Source organism: Hypanus sabinus, chromosome 19, assembly GCF_030144855.1.
Source record: "Hypanus sabinus isolate sHypSab1 chromosome 19, sHypSab1.hap1, whole genome shotgun sequence".
In the NCBI taxonomy this organism is placed as follows: Eukaryota; Metazoa; Chordata; class Chondrichthyes; order Myliobatiformes; family Dasyatidae; genus Hypanus; species Hypanus sabinus.
The window spans coordinates 68,878,320-68,895,496 of NC_082724.1; the positions used below are offsets into that span (position 1 = coordinate 68,878,320).

The following is a 17,177-nucleotide window of genomic DNA, read 5'->3' on the forward strand; positions in this document are numbered from 1 at the left end:
GATAGGGGTAAGCAAAAATGTTGAATGGATAAACTATATATACTATAATCAGCAGAGATTCATCAACTACACCGATGATGCACTGGAGGCCTTAGGGCAACAGCTGGATGCAACTAGCAGGATGGCGTGGCAAAACAGACAGGTACTGGATTGGCTTTTGGCAGAAAAAAGGGGGGTGTGTGTAATGTTTGGAGAGCAATGCTGCACTTTCATACCGAACAATACTAGCCCAGAAAGATCAATTACTAAAGCAATGAATAAATTAAAGAATCTGCAGACAGAGGTCAAACAGAATGCAGGATTTGAACATCAGTTTTTTGATTGGTTAGAAATTAGACTCGGAGGATGGAGAGCGTGGCTGACTAAAATAGCAATAACTGTCAGTATTATATTGTTGAGCTGTGTGCTTGTGCTTCTTCCTTGTCTCAAATCTCTTGTAGTGCGCGCTGCAACCAAACAATTTCTGATGCTGGTGGCAATTACTGAAGCAAGCTTAGTGGAAAAAGAAACACCAAAAATGTATCGTTACAGCCTACAACACCTGCAGGATGAACAAGAGCAAAACGACAGTGTGGGAGTAGATTGTAAGGGCTTATGAGTCTTTTTCCCTGTCTCAGGTACAAAGGGACAGGCTTTTGGCTCAGCGGCCCAGGGTAGCAGGGAGAGAATACTTTGAGGTCTTGGCGCAGAAAATTATAGTTTACCCGAGATTTGGGAATAAATGCTTGAGTTTATTGAGGCTTTTGTGTGCGGACTCTTAGCCTTCTTTCTCTGTATGAGACCCTCTGGGTCTCAAAGGGGTATATATTGGAGTATAAAAATATTATGGAGTATAAAACTTGTATCATTTGCTGTGTAACCAAAACTATGTAGTCAGTTTGCTATGCATGTACTCAATTTAGTAGAATGAAATCTTAGAATGGTGTGTTAATGAGAGGTAGCTAAAGAGCTAAAGAAATGTAGATTAGAACATTGCTCAGTTCTGAGTTTATTATTTGCTATGCATGTACCCAATTTGGTAGGAGACTGAAGTCTTAAAAATGTAGAAGACAATGGTATGTTATTGAGAGGTAGCTAAGAGATGTAGATTAGAACATGATTAAGTCAATGAGTAGAAACAATAGTGGCAGATGTACTTATGATACGCAACTGTAGACCGATTAGATATGCTAATGCAACTAAACCAGGAGATTGCTATAAAAAATGCTATGTACAAGGATCGGTGGGTGATCAGCGACTAGCTCAATGACTGTCTCAGCTTTGATTTGCAAATTAAAGTTTAACTCTTCTTGAAGAATCTTCTGCGTATCCTGGTCGTTTGTGGGGCATGAGAATCACGACACCCACCACTGATGTCAGGCTAACCAGTCTATAATTCCCTGTTTTCTCTCTCCCTCCTTTCTTGAAAAGTGGGACAACATTACCCACCCTCCAATCAGCAGGAACTGTTCCTGAATCTATAGAACATTGGAAAATGATTACCAATGCATCCACAATTTCTCGAGCCACCTCTTTAAGTATCCTGGGATGCAGACCATCAGGTCCCAGGGACTTATCAGCCTTCAGACTCAACAATCTATCCAACACAGTTTCTTGCCTAATATAAATTTCCTTCAGTTTATCCTTTACCCTAGTTCCTTTAGCCACTATTACATCTGGGAGATTGTGTCTTCCCTAGTGAAGACAGATCCAAAGTACCTGTTCAACTTATCTGCCATTTCCTTGTTCCCATAATAAATAAATAAATAATTTGATTCAAGAAATATTGGTATCACTCCTCTGTCACTCTATCTTCAGAAAGGACGAGTATCTTCCCTCAGAGCCAAATAAACACCTGAGACAGATGCAGGTTGCTGGAGATAGCCATTGTGAAGCCCTCTAGGTAACAGTTTCAGTAAGCACAATAATAAACACTTAAAAATAATAAGTTTATCGGTTCAACCAACACACACAAAATGCTGGTGGAACAGAGCAGGCCAGGCAGCATCTATAAGGAGAAGTGCTGTTGACGTTTTGGGCCGAGACCCTTCGTTTTGTTCACCACTACCAAGTCAGTGCGCATGCGTCTCCCGCACCCGGCTCAGCCCCCGCCCCTGCCCCGGCGTCGATGTGCGTGGTGGAACGTGTAATTATTCTGCTTGAAGACCCTTCATTCTGTGATGATAAAACATTAAGCAAAGAAGCTAGCAATCTAAAATACTAAGAGAAACTGTACGAGTAACGAGGCCGCAGTTGAATGGTTTTGGTCACCGTGTTATAGGACAGACCTGGTTAAAGTGGAATGAATGCAGAAAAAGATATTGCCTTCACTATAGGACTTGAATTAAGAGTTGGCCAGGGTAGGCCTTCATTCTTTAAAATACAGGAGAATGAAGGACAAAGTTATAGAAATGTAGTGGCACACATAAGTATCATAACAGTCTTTTCCTCAAGGTAAACGAAACTCGCATAGTTATCTTCATCCTAGAAAAACTTCTAAAAGTTTCAAAGTGTTAAAACAGCCATTAAAACTGACAGTCCGCAAGTGATAATTCTATTATTGTTTTTGCATGACTGCTAACAGGACTTTTCCCCTCAGGATAAATTTATGCTAATACATGCACACCTCCTGGGTAAGGGCAGAGCGGGCCGGCTACGTATCTGGGCGTGATGACGCCACATACATGGTTCTGTCGATAAATACGGCGGTGCGGTTTGAAGACGTCATTTCCTGCAAAAGATGGCGGAGCCGGAGTTGTTACTGGACTCCAATATTAGGCTCTGGGTGGTTTTGCCCATCGTTTTCATCACCTTTTTTGTTGGTTTAATCAGGCATTACATTTCCATCCTACTACAGAGCGACAAGAAGCTCACGGAAGAGCAAGTTTCCGACAGGTACAGAAAACTGCTCATTCAGTAATATCCTCTATCTCCATGCAGACCATCTTTCTCCCAAGGCTGTTAAAGGATTGTTAAATATTTGTGTTTTTGGTGTATAGTTAATGTTCTTATTGCTTTTCAAAACCATTACAGCGTTTGGTCTTTCATGGAGGTACTCGTCGGCAGTTGGTTGAGCTTTCTGGAAAATTGGAACGATTTATAGGAACAACATAGAAAGGAAGTTATCTGTGCACACACAATACTCAACAGAAGGGTAGAGATTATTCCCACAACGTCTGTGGTCTTTGAAAGCAAGTTGGGTTTGCTTTGGATAACTATTCGCTTTAAGATTATGGCTGTAGCATTTTTTTCTGTTCTAATTTGAGGCAATTGTAGAATTTATGTTCTGTGATTAATGAAGTGTGGGTAGTTTTTACAATTCATCATGTTTACGAGCATTGAGAGGAACTGTCTCATTGTGAAGAATGAGCCACTTAGTGTGCATTACTTTTCATCAGCATACTTCCAATTGTGCAAAATATTGCTTTTTGACCCTAATATCCCGTTGTAACCTACAGCAGTGATGCTGATGTTTTGAGTTGTCAGCAGATTTACCCACTAAATCTGTCGTTTTAGATGCAATTTTCCTTTTTGTGTTTGATCTCTAATTAATAAGAGTTAGGTTGGAGCTAACTATGCCATTCTGAGGTTCTGTAACCTGGTTTAACAATGTGAATAAGGGACATCTGAGTTGACGTTTTCTCCAGGCAAATTATCCAGGTAATTATAGTCCTTGGAAATATGGGTGACAATTAGAAGAATAAATAATAGGCTGCCTGAAGTGGCAGAACACAGTGAATCTAGAAAACTGCTGAAGTGAAGCACTTAGAAAGAAACAATGTTGACCAAGGTGGCAGTTTCCAAAGGGTATGTAAGACACAAGAATCTGGGTGTACATATTTGAATCAATCCTTGAAACTGGCAAGACATGTTGAAGACATATGATGTAAATAAAATGCAGGAAAGTTAATGCCTTCAGTAGCATATCTGTTGGGCCACAGTTGAGTGTTATCGACTTTCGATCATTATACTACAAAAAAACATGTGAATATCCTTGGATAGGATGAATGGTTTATTAGATTTATAAGAAGGGAGGATTACTGCTGTAGGGTTAGACTGGAGAAGTGGGAGTCATTCTCTGGGGAGGTGGGGGGAGGTACTGAGGTTGAGAAAAGATGGGGTAGATAATAGATTTACATAAGATGGAGGGACATTTTAAACAACTTGCATATATACTTGACTATTGGGCATTGATCTAAATGTTTTAAAATATCTTGAATAAGAATGATAGGCATTAAATTTTGGAAGTTACTCTCATAGCTTGTTAATAATCCATTAATTTATGTTATCCATGAGGCTTGCTCTTAGCCCTTTCCCTCTCCCACTGAACTACTAATTGTCGAACTTAATTTCCGATCCCCCATGTTAGCTCCTGTTGTATATTTTATGTCATCAAATATTGTTTCCCTCACCTTAAAACCTGCCTTCAACATGCATCCCCTTTAAATTTTTCCCTGTCACTCTGTAACTAGTTATAAAAGTCACTCATGGCATCCTGTGTCACTGTAAAAGCATTATCTTTGTACTTCCTGAGCTGTCATAGCCTTTCATAAAATCAATCGCGCCATTCTCTGGTTGTTCTCTATTGGCACCCAGCTGGATGGATTTTTTTTATTTAGATACAGCGTGGAACAGGCCCTACCAGCCACACACCTAGCACCTTTCAAATTTAAAATAAATTTAGTACATAACCCTGAGCTTCACTTTCTTCCAGGTATTCACAGTAAATAGAAGATGCCCTTAACTCCTGGTGGAGTCATCAGGGCACCATCATGACAAGCTTGATGGCTCATCATGTGGCGTTTCTTTAACCTCTCCTTTTTTATTTTTTACGAGGTCGACTTGCTAGCTCGACACTCAACCCAGCACAGATGAAAAGCATGTAAGGGAGCCGGCATGCAATAGACATCAAACTGCAAATACAAAAAGAAAAATAATAAATAAGCAACAAATATTGAGAACATGAGATGAAGAGTCCTTGAAAGTGAGTCCATAGGTTGTGAGAACAGTTCAGTGATGGGGTGAATGAAGCTATCCCTTCTGGTTCAAAAGCCTAATGGTTGACTCTAGTCTAATCACAGGACAATTTACCATGACCAATTAACCTACTCACTGGTATGTTTTTAGAATGTTGAAGGAATCTAGATTACCCAGAGAAACCCCTTACAGGTGACATCAGAATTGATCTCTGAATTCTAAAGCCCAAGCTGTAATAGCATGCTTATCTGTTGAGTTAACAGCTAGGGAATCACCTGCCATGGCTTTTTTCCATTCCTGTTAATCTCCGATCACTATCTGTCATTGGCCATCATTAATTCTCAAAATATATACAAAGGCACAACGGGCTACCTCCCACCTTGCATGACCTCTCAACAGTCTTTAAAATTCTTTATTACTTGTCCAATGTAAAATGGAGTTTTTCATGTTGTCTGAAGTAATTGGATAGGACAGTGTGCTTTCCTTGGACCAGCAGGGGATGGTCCGGGGCAGGAAATGTCTTAAGATATGCAGAATTGAGTGCTGCTAGTAGGGTGAATTGCCATAGCAGAGATGTTGCAATTAAAGAGCTTGCATTTAAGGTAAGGGGCAGGAGGTATGTTATGTAGCAGATCCTTGGAACAGTTTCCTATCTCTTGAGTGGAGCCAGAGATTTTCACAACATTGAAATAGTCTCAGAACTTGAATCTCCAAAGGAGAGAAAGCATTGGGATGCTTAATGGTAAGAATGGTTGCGGTGGGCCCAAAGTATTTGTTTCTGTTCTGATGTTGTCTAGAACTAAATCGCAAGATAAGCTAGCCAATAATATTAGAGGATACCTAATAATGACTTTTTTCCAGGTATATAAAGAGTAAAAGAGAGGTGAGAGTAGATAGCGGACCATTGGAAAATGATGCTGAAGAGGTAGTAATGGGAACAAGGAAATGGTGGGTAGACTAAGTACGTATTTTGCATCGGTCTTCACTGTGGAAGATGCTAGGAATATGCCGGAAGTTCAAGAGTGCCGAGGCAGAAGTGAGTGCAGTTGGTATTACTAAGGAAAAGGTGCTCGGGAAGCTGAAAGGTCTGAAGATAGATAAGTCACCTAGACCAGATGCACTACACCCCAGGGTTCTGAAAGAGATAGATACATTAGTAATGATCTTGCAAGAATCAGTTGGTTCTGGAGGACTGGAAATTTGCAAATGTCACTCCACTCTTCAAGAAGGGAGGGAGGCAGAAGGAAGGAAATTATATAGCCTGATCTCAGTGGTTAGGAAGGTGTTGGAATTTATTGTTAAGGATGAGGTTTCAGAGTTCTTGGGGGCCAAAATCAGCATGGTTTCCTCAAGGGAAAATCTTGACTCTCAAATCTGTTGGAATTATTTGAGGAAATGACAAACAGGATAGACAACGTCAGTAGATACTATGTATTTGGATTTTCAAAAGGTCTTTGACAAGGTGCACATGAGACTGCTTAGCAAGATAAGAGCTGTAAAAGGATCTAGTGCTTTCCTGGAGTATATGACGAGTAATCTCTTCTTGGGTTTCCAGCCAGGTACAGCTATTAATTATAACTGATGTTTCGATGACAAACTCTGCCATTTTCATCAGGGATGATGCCTAGGCATGTCTAGTCTGGTGGTATATATACCACCATCGTACGTCCCTCCTGATTGGTTAGTACACAACCAGTCAGGTTTTTCCACTGTCCTACCTTGTTTACAGTCAAATTCCAGTTCTTAGAGCAGGACTTTCATCTTTGTTAAAATTCTTCTTGTTTTATTTCAATGGTTTCCTTCACCAGGTGGCCCCAGAAGCTATTGGCACGGCACAGTAGTTCTGTGCTGTTGGAAGTCAAACCTATGGCCATTGTGAATACAATATTCTGCTGCTGCAGATTTCTCCAGGTAGCCCAAATGAGTGCACCTCCTATGCTCCTTGATGTGTGTTTCCACCAGAAAAAGCAGGAAACCTAACAACGAGGAGGGACTCGGGACCGCTGGCGTTTACAGGATTCCCTGTGAATGCGGTGCAGCGTATATCAGCATGATGGAAACCCACACTTACCCGGCTGGAAGCCCAAGAAGAGTCTATTCAAAGATAAGGGCCCATGGTATTATAGAAAAGATATTCACATGGATAGAGCATTGGTTGATTGAAAGGAAGCAATGAATGTGAATAAAGGGAGTCTTTTCTGACTGGTGATACTCCACAGGGATCAGTATTGGGACTGCATTTTACATTTTATATCAGTGATTTGGATGATGGATTGATGGCTTTGTGGCCAAATTTGCAGACTGTATGAAGATAGGTGGAGAGGCATGTAGTGTTGAAGGAGCAGAAGGACTTAGACAGGTTAGGAGAATGGGCAAAGAAGTGACAGATGGAATACAGTCATTAAAGTGTATGGTCATGCACTTTAGTAGAAAGAATAAAAGTGTAGTCTATTTTCTAAACAGAAAATTCAAAAATATGAGGTGCAAAGGGATTTGGGAGTCCTCATGCAGGATTTTCTAAAGGTTATCTTGCAGGTTGAGTCTGTGATGAATAAGGCAAATGCAATGTTAGCATTCATTTCCAGAGGACTGGAATGTAAACACAAGGATGTAATGCTGATGCTTTGAAAGGCACTAGGGAGGCTTCACTTGGAGTATTGTGAGCGGTTTTGGGCCCCTCGGAGTGATAGAAAATTGCAGCACAGCAATGCGCCCTACGCCCTATCTAATCTGTGCCAAACCATTTAAACTCCCTCCTCCTATCAACCTGCACTGGTACCATAGCCCTTCATACCCCTACCATCCATGCACCTATCCAAACTTCTCTTAAACTTTGAAATCGAGCTTTCATGCACCACGTCTTATACAACTTCAACATAACCTCCTTAATCCTGTACTTAATACTTTGATTTGTGAAAGTGTCTAAAACTTTCTTTATGACCCTGTCTAACTGACACCACTTTCAATGAATTATGGATCTGTATTCCCTTCAGTGCCCTACCATTCACTGTGTAAGACATACCTGGTTGGTCATACCTCATACTTGTCTGCATTAAATTCCATCTGCCATTTTTCAGCCCATTTTTCCAGCTGGTCTGCAAGCTCTGATATTCCTCCCTGTCCACTACACCCGCAATTGTGGTATCATCTGCAGATTTAGCTTAGAAAGGATGTGCTGGCATTGGAGAAAGTGTAGAGGAGGTTCACAAGAACGACTCTGGGAATGAAAGGCTTGTCATGTGAGGAGTGTTTGACTCCGGGCTCACTGTACTCACTGGAATTCAGACAAATGAGGGGGATCTCATAGAAACCTATCGAATGTTGGAAGTCCTCAATATAGTTGATGTGAAGAGGATGTTTCCTATGTAGGAGAATCTAAAAGACCAGAGAACACAGCTTTCGAATGCAGGTATGCCCATCTAGAATGCAGATGGGGAGGAATTTCTTTAGGCAGAGGGTGGAATTGGTTGCCACAGGCAGCTGTGGAGGCCAGGTCAGTTCAGTGTGTGTATATTTAAGGCAGAGGTTGATATATGCTTGATTAGTCAGGGTATGAAAATTTATGGGGAGAAGGCAGGGGAATGAGGTTGAGAGGGAAATGGATCAGCCATGATCAAGTGGCGGAACAGTCTTGATGGGCTGAATTGCCTCATTCTGCTCCTTTGTCTTGTGCTCTAAAACACAATCTTAAAAGCATTTAGCAAATCAGATTGTGTCTTCAAAGTGAGAAGCAAATTGATATTTCAGGTCAAGGCCCTCCTTTAGAAAGGAGAAAACGAGTATGTTTGAAGTTGCAGGAGGAGTGGAGAAAGCATGATGCTATGCAGACCAAAGTTACTGTGGTAAATTACTTTAAAAGTTGGCAGATGGAAGCAGAAAAGAAAATGTTTTTGTTAGCTCAAATTGCAGGAAGAAGGGACTTGCTGGGATTAGTACATTTATTATTACGTCCCAAGGAGGTGAAAAATGAGACGATGTTCTTTGAACTTGCATTAGCATCATTGAGGCAATGGAGAAAGCCAAAGACATGAGACTGAGAGTGAGTTTGAATAATAAAGCAACAGGAGTCTGGAAACTTATATATTTGCAAATTGAATTGAGCACCTTAAGAGAGGTCTCTTTATTAGAGCAGAAATGACAGAATTTTGTTTTTTAAAAAAAAGTCCTTCTAGGTTGGAGGATTGGAGGAATGGCTGTTAATATCTGTTGAAAGTCTTTTGGTGGAGGCAGAAACTAATGGTCCAGTCCTTCCATTTTACATGTACCATGAGAAATCTTTACTTTTTTGAATATAGCCATGCAGTAATATACTGATAGGTCCATTATTTCAACCTGCTCTTGCTCCAGATTATCTTCCTATTTTTATTGTTTCTTTTTGATGTCCCTTCCTATTTGCATCTTTGACATTTGACGCCCTCTGCTACCTTGACAGTTTCCTGTCCTGAGTGATTAATCTTCATAGTAATGTCCACTTTCTCCATATTTCTGTCCCTTACCACAGTGACTAAAAATGACTTATTTCTCCCTCAAATAAAATCCCAACCAGTTCACTCCCATTACCATTATGGGCACTGGTCTCCCCACTGTCAAACCCCTCTTGAATAGGCGATCTCTTGAGAAGGTGCGATGCATCATTATGGACCCTTATCATCCAGGACATACCCTCTTCTCAATATACCATCAAAGAGCTGGTATAGGAACCTGAAGGCACTCACATGTTTTAAGAACAACTTCTTCCCCTCTGACATCAGATTTCTGACGGACCATGAAGTCAGTTTTTATACTTTTTGCACTACTTATTCGGCATGGACGAGAAGGACCGAGATGGCCTGCTTCCGTGCTGTAATTGTTATATGGTTATTGTATTATTGTAAGTTGTGGTAATTCTTTATGTATTGCACTTTACTATTGCTGCAAAGCAACTGATTTCAGATTTTGTGACACATATCAGTGATTATAAACCTGATTCTGATTCCATATCCTTTGCCTTACTGAATTAGTTATTAAATTGAACAACTTTTTTAAAACTCCATTTATTTAAAGTCGTTGGAAACCTACTGAAAATTGTGTGACCCCAGGTTATGCCTGTCTTTTTGTTGGATGTAAGGATCAGTCATTCTTGTCTCGTTCCTTTCTCACCACATTGATGAGTGTATTGATGCAGAAATGGAAACTTTCAGTTTCTTTTCCATCCTGCTAGTAAGTGACTCTTTCCTCTTCTGACATCTCTACCTGCATCTCAGTGGGTAGGTTGGGTACCAGTGCACATTAGAAGCCCACAGTTAGCACCTCAATATCCTGCAAGGACATCATTATATTTTCAGGTTTTTTTTATCACTATTATCTAATTTCCAAACCAGAGACATTTAAAATATCTTCATTGTTTCTTACCATAGCTCTCCTTCAAATAAAGTTGGCATGACTTGCAGCTGTATCTACTGTTTCCCACACTTCTGTTTTCATCCCAAATGCATGGGGTTTCCTCTGTCATGCCCACACCCCACTAATCTCCACATCCAATGAGTCACCCATAATTTTGCTACATCCCGTTCCACCACCAGGCACTACTTCCTCCTCTCAGTATTCAGAAGAGATTTCCTGGACCCCTCTTCCTTCTTTTCATGACACTTTCCATTGGAACTGAACTTTTGCTCTATTTTTCCCCATCACATTGCGACCCAAACTGTATTCCTAGATGAGGCAGCATTTCATTTGTGCTTCTGCTTTTTCAGTGTATTTTAGTTTATTTCATGTTTACCATGTGCTTTTTTATAAAACACTCATTTAGTCAAAGTTTTAAATAAGCTCTGAGTAAAGTACTGTTGTGTTTCATTTAAAAAAATATTCCAGTAATTAAGTAATGGATAGAAATAACTTATTATTCTGAGCACATGCCATAATGAAAATGCTCCCATTGGGAATTCAGGCTAGCATTGAGAATTAAAATAATGTTTCTTGGGAAATACAGAACAGAAGAAAAATAAAACTAACAGTTAAAGAGAAATTATTTATCTCATAAATGTAAGCATTGTTATTTTTTTCAATATCTATAATGTTTGATGGACTGCAAAAGAAATCAAAGTACAACGAAGCCACTAGATGGGAGTAAATGGTAAACAAAAATATCAGAAATGCAGTTTAATAAAGGTTAATGGACAGTACAACTGATGTTGCCACATGCATATGACAAGCCTGCTTCTTAGTGGACAAGGTGTCTGTGTGTCTGTCTGTCTATAACTAATCACATTTTTTTTTACATACTATTGTTTTCTAATGTGTACTCTAAACCTTTTCACGTCTAGTGCAACAGTGGTTTTGTTCTGAACGTTAGTTTTTCTTTGTATTTCAAGTTGGTGAGTAACTGAAGTATTCCAGTAATGTGAAGTACATGCAACAATTAGTTGTGTGGATGAAGGCTATCAAACCACTTGAAAGTGTTAACCATTATCTGTAATTTTTATTTATGTTCCAATTATTCCAGAATTTGTTTAAGTATAATTGATACCCTTTCTTTTGCAGTCAAATTCTAATCAGAAGTAGAATTCTGAGAGAAAATGGCAGATATATTCCAAAGCAGGTAAATTTTCTTTTCTATAAACACACCTGAAATAACCCTTGTCAGTGCCAGAATGTTAATGGTCAGATAATATGGGTGTAAGTCAATGTGGTTTGGATTACTTTAACAATTCTTTTTATTCTGCATATTTAGTTGTGCCAAGCTCCTGCTGGCCATTCAAAGTAATTTGTACCTTGGTGTGGCTAGGATGTGCTATATTCCATGATCTTCCATATCACTACACCCACAAAATGCATAGGAAGTTGGGGCATAGGTAATGGGAATTTTGCAATTTACATGCAGTTACCTGTAATGCCAAGTTTCCATTCAGATACTGCCTTATTTCCAACCGACAATGTGCATGCTACTTTTCCCCTCTTACAGTGGGATTGCAAAATGTTTAATTTCTTATAATTTTGAACATGTTCCTGTTTTAACTGTCTAGTCTTTCCTTACACGGAAGTACTATTTCAACAACCCTGATGATGGATTTTTCAAGAAGACCAAAAGAAAAGTTGTTCCTCCCTCTCCTATGACTGGTAATCAATTCTTTTAACTTGTAATCTATGCAGTAGATATGGAAAGTCTTATTTAGACCATAAGACATGGGAGCAGAATAAGGCCGTACAGCCTATCAGGTCTGTTCCAGCATTCCATCATGTCTGTTTTATTATACCGCTAAATCCCATTCTGCCTTCTCCCCATAACTTTGAAACCCCAACCAATCAGGAATCTATCAACCTCCACTTTAAATGTGCTCGATTACTTAGCTCCCACAGCTATCTGTGACAGTGCCTTCCACACATTTACTATTCTCTGGCTAAAGAAGTTCCTCATCTCTAATCAAAATGGATATCCCTCTATTCCGACACTGTGCCCTTTGGTACTAAACCGTAAGATGTAGGAACAGAATTAAGCTATTTGGACTGCTCTCCCATTTCGTCATGACTGATCCATTTCTCCCTCAGCCCCAATAGAACATAGAAAGTCTACAACACATTACAGGCCCTTCAGCCCACAGTGTTACCGACCATGTAACCTCCTCTAGAAGCTGCCTAGAATGTTCCTACTGCATAGCCCTCTTATTTTTTTAAGCTCCATGTACCTGTCTAGGAGTCTCTTAAAAGACCCTGTTGTATCTGCCTCTGCCACCTATGTTGGCAGTGCATTGCACACACCTACACTCTCTATGTGAAAAGCTATGCCTTCTCCCTGTATTCCTTCACGCATGGATTAATTAAGAATCTATCAACCTCTGCCTTAAATATACCCAATGACTTGGCCTTCACAGCTACCTGTGGCAAGAAATTCCTCAGCTCCATTCTAAATGGACATCCCCCTATTCTGAAGTCTTGGACTCCTCCACCATCGGTAACATCCTTCCACATCGTATTCCATCTTTTCCTTTATGACTTTTTTAATTGCTTTCTATTGATTTGTAAAAGCTTCCCAATCCTTTAACTTCACACTAATTTTTGCTCTATTATATGACCTCTCTCCAGCTTGTATGTTGCCTTTGACTCCTCTTGTCAGCCATGTTTGCATCACCCTGCCTTTAGAATATTTCTTCTTTGGGATGTATCTATCCTGTACTCACTGGACTCCCCTACTATAGGAAACATCCTCTCCACATCTACTCTATCTTGGCATTTCAATATTCAATAGTTTTCAATGAGAGCCTTATACAAGCCCAGAGCCATCAAACAATCCTCATATGTTAACCCTTTCATTCCCAGAATCACTCATGAACCTCCTGGACCCTCTCTAATGCTAGTTGTTGTTTTTTTCAGATAAGGGATCCAAAACTGCTCTCAATACTACCAGTGCAGTCTGACCAATTACTTATAAAGCCTTAGTATGACACCCCTGCTCTTGTATTCTAATCCTCTCAAAATGAACGCTGATGTTGCATTTGCCTTCCTCAGCACCAGCCCAACTTACAATCTAATCTATAGTGAATCCTGCACAATCACTCCCAAGTGCCCTTGCACCTCGGATTTTTGAATTTTCTCTTCTTTTAGAAAATAGTCTACACCTTTGCTCCTGCCAAAATCATGGCCTTACACTTTTCAACACTAGATTTCATCTGCACTTCTTTGCCCATACTCCCAGTCTGAGTCCTTCTCCAGATTCCCTGCTTCCTCAGCACAACCTGCCTATCTTCATATAGCTGCAAAGTTGACCACAAAGTCATTGATTCTGAAGTCCAAATTTTTGACCTATAACTTAAAAATAAGCAGTGCCAACCAAAAAAGGCACTCTTTATTGCATTCTTTGCTTCTTGCCAGTCAGCCAATCTTCTATCCATGCTAATATCTTTCCTTTAATATGGACTCTTGTTGAGCAGCCTCATGTATGGCACCTTGTCAAAACATCCACTGATTTATCTTTGTCTATTTTCCCCTTTGATTTTGTGGAGTCTAACATGCAAAATGGTTATTTGTAAAATCTCTACTTCAAAAACATTCAAAGGTTATTCTGTACTTTGACATATCTTATGGCATTATATATACACTCAATGGCCACTTTACAGGAATGGAAACCAGGGTGTCCTCTGCTGCTGAAGCCCATCCACTTCAAGGTTCAAAGTGTTGTGCATTCAGAGATGTTTTCCTGCACGCCAGTGTTGTAATGCATGGTTATTTGAGTTACTGTCAGCTTGAACCAGTCTGACAATTCTCCTCTGACCTCTCTAATTAACATAGAGAATTTGCCCACAGATTTTTTTTTGTTTTTTCCACCATTCTCTGTATGCTCCAGTGACGGTTGTTTGTGAAAATCCCAGGAGATCAGTAGTTTCTGAGATACTCAAACCAACAATCATTCCACAGTCAAAGTCACTTGGATCATATTTCTTCCCCATCTGAGTTTTGGTCTGGACAACAATTGCACCACTTGACCATATCTGCATGTTTTTATGCATTGAGTTGCTGTCACATGATTGGCTGATTAGATGTTTGCATTAACGAGCAGGTTTACCTAATAAAGTGGCCACTGAGTGTGATAGATATGTGGACTTGAATTGGTTGGTGAAAGATGAAGTGTCACACTCAAGATTTGCTTTTGTTTATTTTGTTCCATTAAAGAAAATTGCACAGGTTGAGTGAAAGTGTAAAAATTGTGTATGCATTAATTTAGTAGACTTGTTTTGCCAGGTCAAGTAATTGTCATTATTTTCTCATCCAAGGATTTTTGCATCTAGCTTCCACTTTAGTTTTAATCTTATTTTGAAAGATACACTCAATAAGCAGCAAACATCTTCTGATTTTTAAAGTTTTAAAGACATAGCCTGCCTAACAAATGTGATAGGGATTTTCTTTGTGCATTTCCTTGTACTGCTGATAAAAATGTTGAAATTAAACCTAATAATTTTCTGAACTTAATGTTTCAGACCCCACAATGGTGATGGACATGATGAAAGGCAATGTTACAAATGTACTTCCAATGATTCTTATCGGCGGCTGGATCAACTGGACATTCTCTGGATTTGTTACAAGTGAGTAATGCCCTGGAAGAAGTGCAAGTGAAATAATTGTTCTAATTTTAAATGAACATTTGCATTCTCAAAGTGAAATTGAGAAAACCAAAGCTATAATTTTTATTCTCTTGGTACAATTCAGTTATTTATTGCAGAACATGCAAACCTGTAGCATCTTTTTCAATTAACTCAACTTCGTTTCCTATTCAAAATCAAATTATTTTAATCACCATCTTACTCAGTTCTTTACACCCACAGTTACAACAACTCTGAATTTCATATTTTTAAAACTTTTTTCTAACATATCATTGCCATTTTTTAAAAAAAACTACCTGCTTCACTTGTGTACTAAATGCTACTCATCCCATCACCTCTATCCAAATTTACTTGCATTTTCTCTCACCTTTCTCTGATGTATTACCATTCTGTTTAGTGCTATACAGGTAGTCCAAATATCAAATCTATGTTTAGTAAATTGAAGTTGAAATTATTTTACTAACACTATTTATTTTTCTCTTTAGCAAAGGTTCCATTTCCTCTGACATTACGTTTTAAGCCCATGTTACAGCAGGGAATCGAGCTGCTCTCCCTGGACGCTTCTTGGTATGTTGAAAAGTACAGAAGAATGTAAAGCTAATCAATAATCACCCCTTTAGTGCATATTACAGATATGATGTGCCAAAAGCAAGTTTTGGTTTTAGTTTTTCACCAAACCAAACTACAGTGCATTGCAGTTAATTATGACCAGCATTTATTTGGGACAAAAACTAGTTGAGAAAATAGCCAAGATTCCCTTTGTTTATTTGGGGTACTATGCCACTGAATCGAGACAATAGACTTTTGCTGAAATTTCTAACCAGTGTCAGTTGTGTGCACTTGTGTGGATGTTAACATTACACCATGCTTGGAGCACATAGCATAGTTTTTAAGTAGTGTTAGTTGTGTGTGTTTGTCTTCAAAAAGCTCTGATAGCTGGTGAGAAATAAGCAGTAAGACAATTTTGAACTGTTTTACCTACTGCGGTTTCAAGCATTCAAGCTTGGAGATGCCAAAAATGGCCAGAGTGAAAATGAAACCATTTCACTACTTTTAGTTAGGAATTTGAAGGTATCAATAATCATCTTGAATGTTGCAATGAAAATGAAGATTTGAAGAATGCAAATTTCGGAATTAATTGTATGAAGGTAGTCCATTATTTGCACTAAGTGTCTACACTGATTTTGTTCATTTACAGCCAATCAAAAGAACACGGCAGTGTATACTGGAGAATTGCTATGTTAATAACTATTATGAATGATAATTTTATAGTACTATAGTGTATTATTAGTGTTCTTGTTCTGTATTTCATTTAAATACATAATTTGTTAGTCAAAAGGTAGTTTGTCTTTTTCAACAGGTTCAAAGGTACATTTAATGTCAGAGGAATGTATAGAATATGCATCCTGAAATTCTTTTTGAGGTTAGAACCCCAAAGCCCCCTCCCACAAGCAGCAAGGCAATGACCCCTCCCCACCCACGAGCAAAAAAGTATCGGCACCCTCCACCAAGCAATCAAGCATGCAGCAAAGCATCAATAAAGACACAGACTTATAGTACCCCAAAGACTACTTGTCACCTGGTAATTTGACATAGCACAGCCCCTCCCTGATAAAGGAAAAAGAGTTGCCCCCGTTTCACAGCAAGAGGGGAGACATAACAAGCAACTCACTGAAGTACTTGGTAAGGCTCTAAAAACCTGGCCAACCAACTAGCAGGAGTATTCAAGGACACTTTGAACCTCTCATCGCTATGGACGGAGGTTCCTACTTGCTTCAAAAAGACAACAATTATACCGGTACCAATAGAAGAATAATGTGGACTGCCTTAATAACTATCGCCTGGTAGCACTCTCATCGACAGTAATGAAGTGCTTTGAGAGATTGATCAGGACTAGACAGAACTCCTGCATCAGCAAGGTCCTGGATTCATTGCAATTAGCCTATTGCCACAATAGGTCAACGGCAGATGCAATCTCAATGGCTTTCCACGCGGCTTTAAACCACCTGGACAACACAAACAGCTATGTCAGGATGCTGTTCATCGACTATAGCTCAGCATTTAATACCATCATTCCCACAATCCTGGGCCTCTGTACCTCCCTCTGCAATTGGATCCTTGACTTCCTAACCGGAAGACCACAATCTGTGT

The 17,177-nt window shown here is 39.4% G+C and overlaps 1 protein-coding gene across 2 annotated transcripts in view; it reads left to right on the forward strand.

Moving 5' to 3' along the window:
- Nucleotides 1–2,700: 2,700 nt before the first annotated feature.
- Nucleotides 2,701–17,177, forward strand: part of LOC132378010 (ER membrane protein complex subunit 3) — a 31,057-nt gene continuing 16,580 nt past the window's right edge. For both annotated transcript variants that reach the window (XM_059944608.1, XM_059944610.1), the window contains exons 1-5: nt 2,701–2,874; nt 11,476–11,533; nt 11,958–12,051; nt 14,904–15,008; nt 15,512–15,593. In XM_059944608.1, the coding sequence (XP_059800591.1) occupies nt 2,720–2,874; nt 11,476–11,533; nt 11,958–12,051; nt 14,904–15,008; nt 15,512–15,593 (494 nt within the window). In that variant the 5' untranslated portion in view covers nt 2,701–2,719. The remainder of the gene's footprint in view (nt 2,875–11,475; nt 11,534–11,957; nt 12,052–14,903; nt 15,009–15,511; nt 15,594–17,177) is intronic.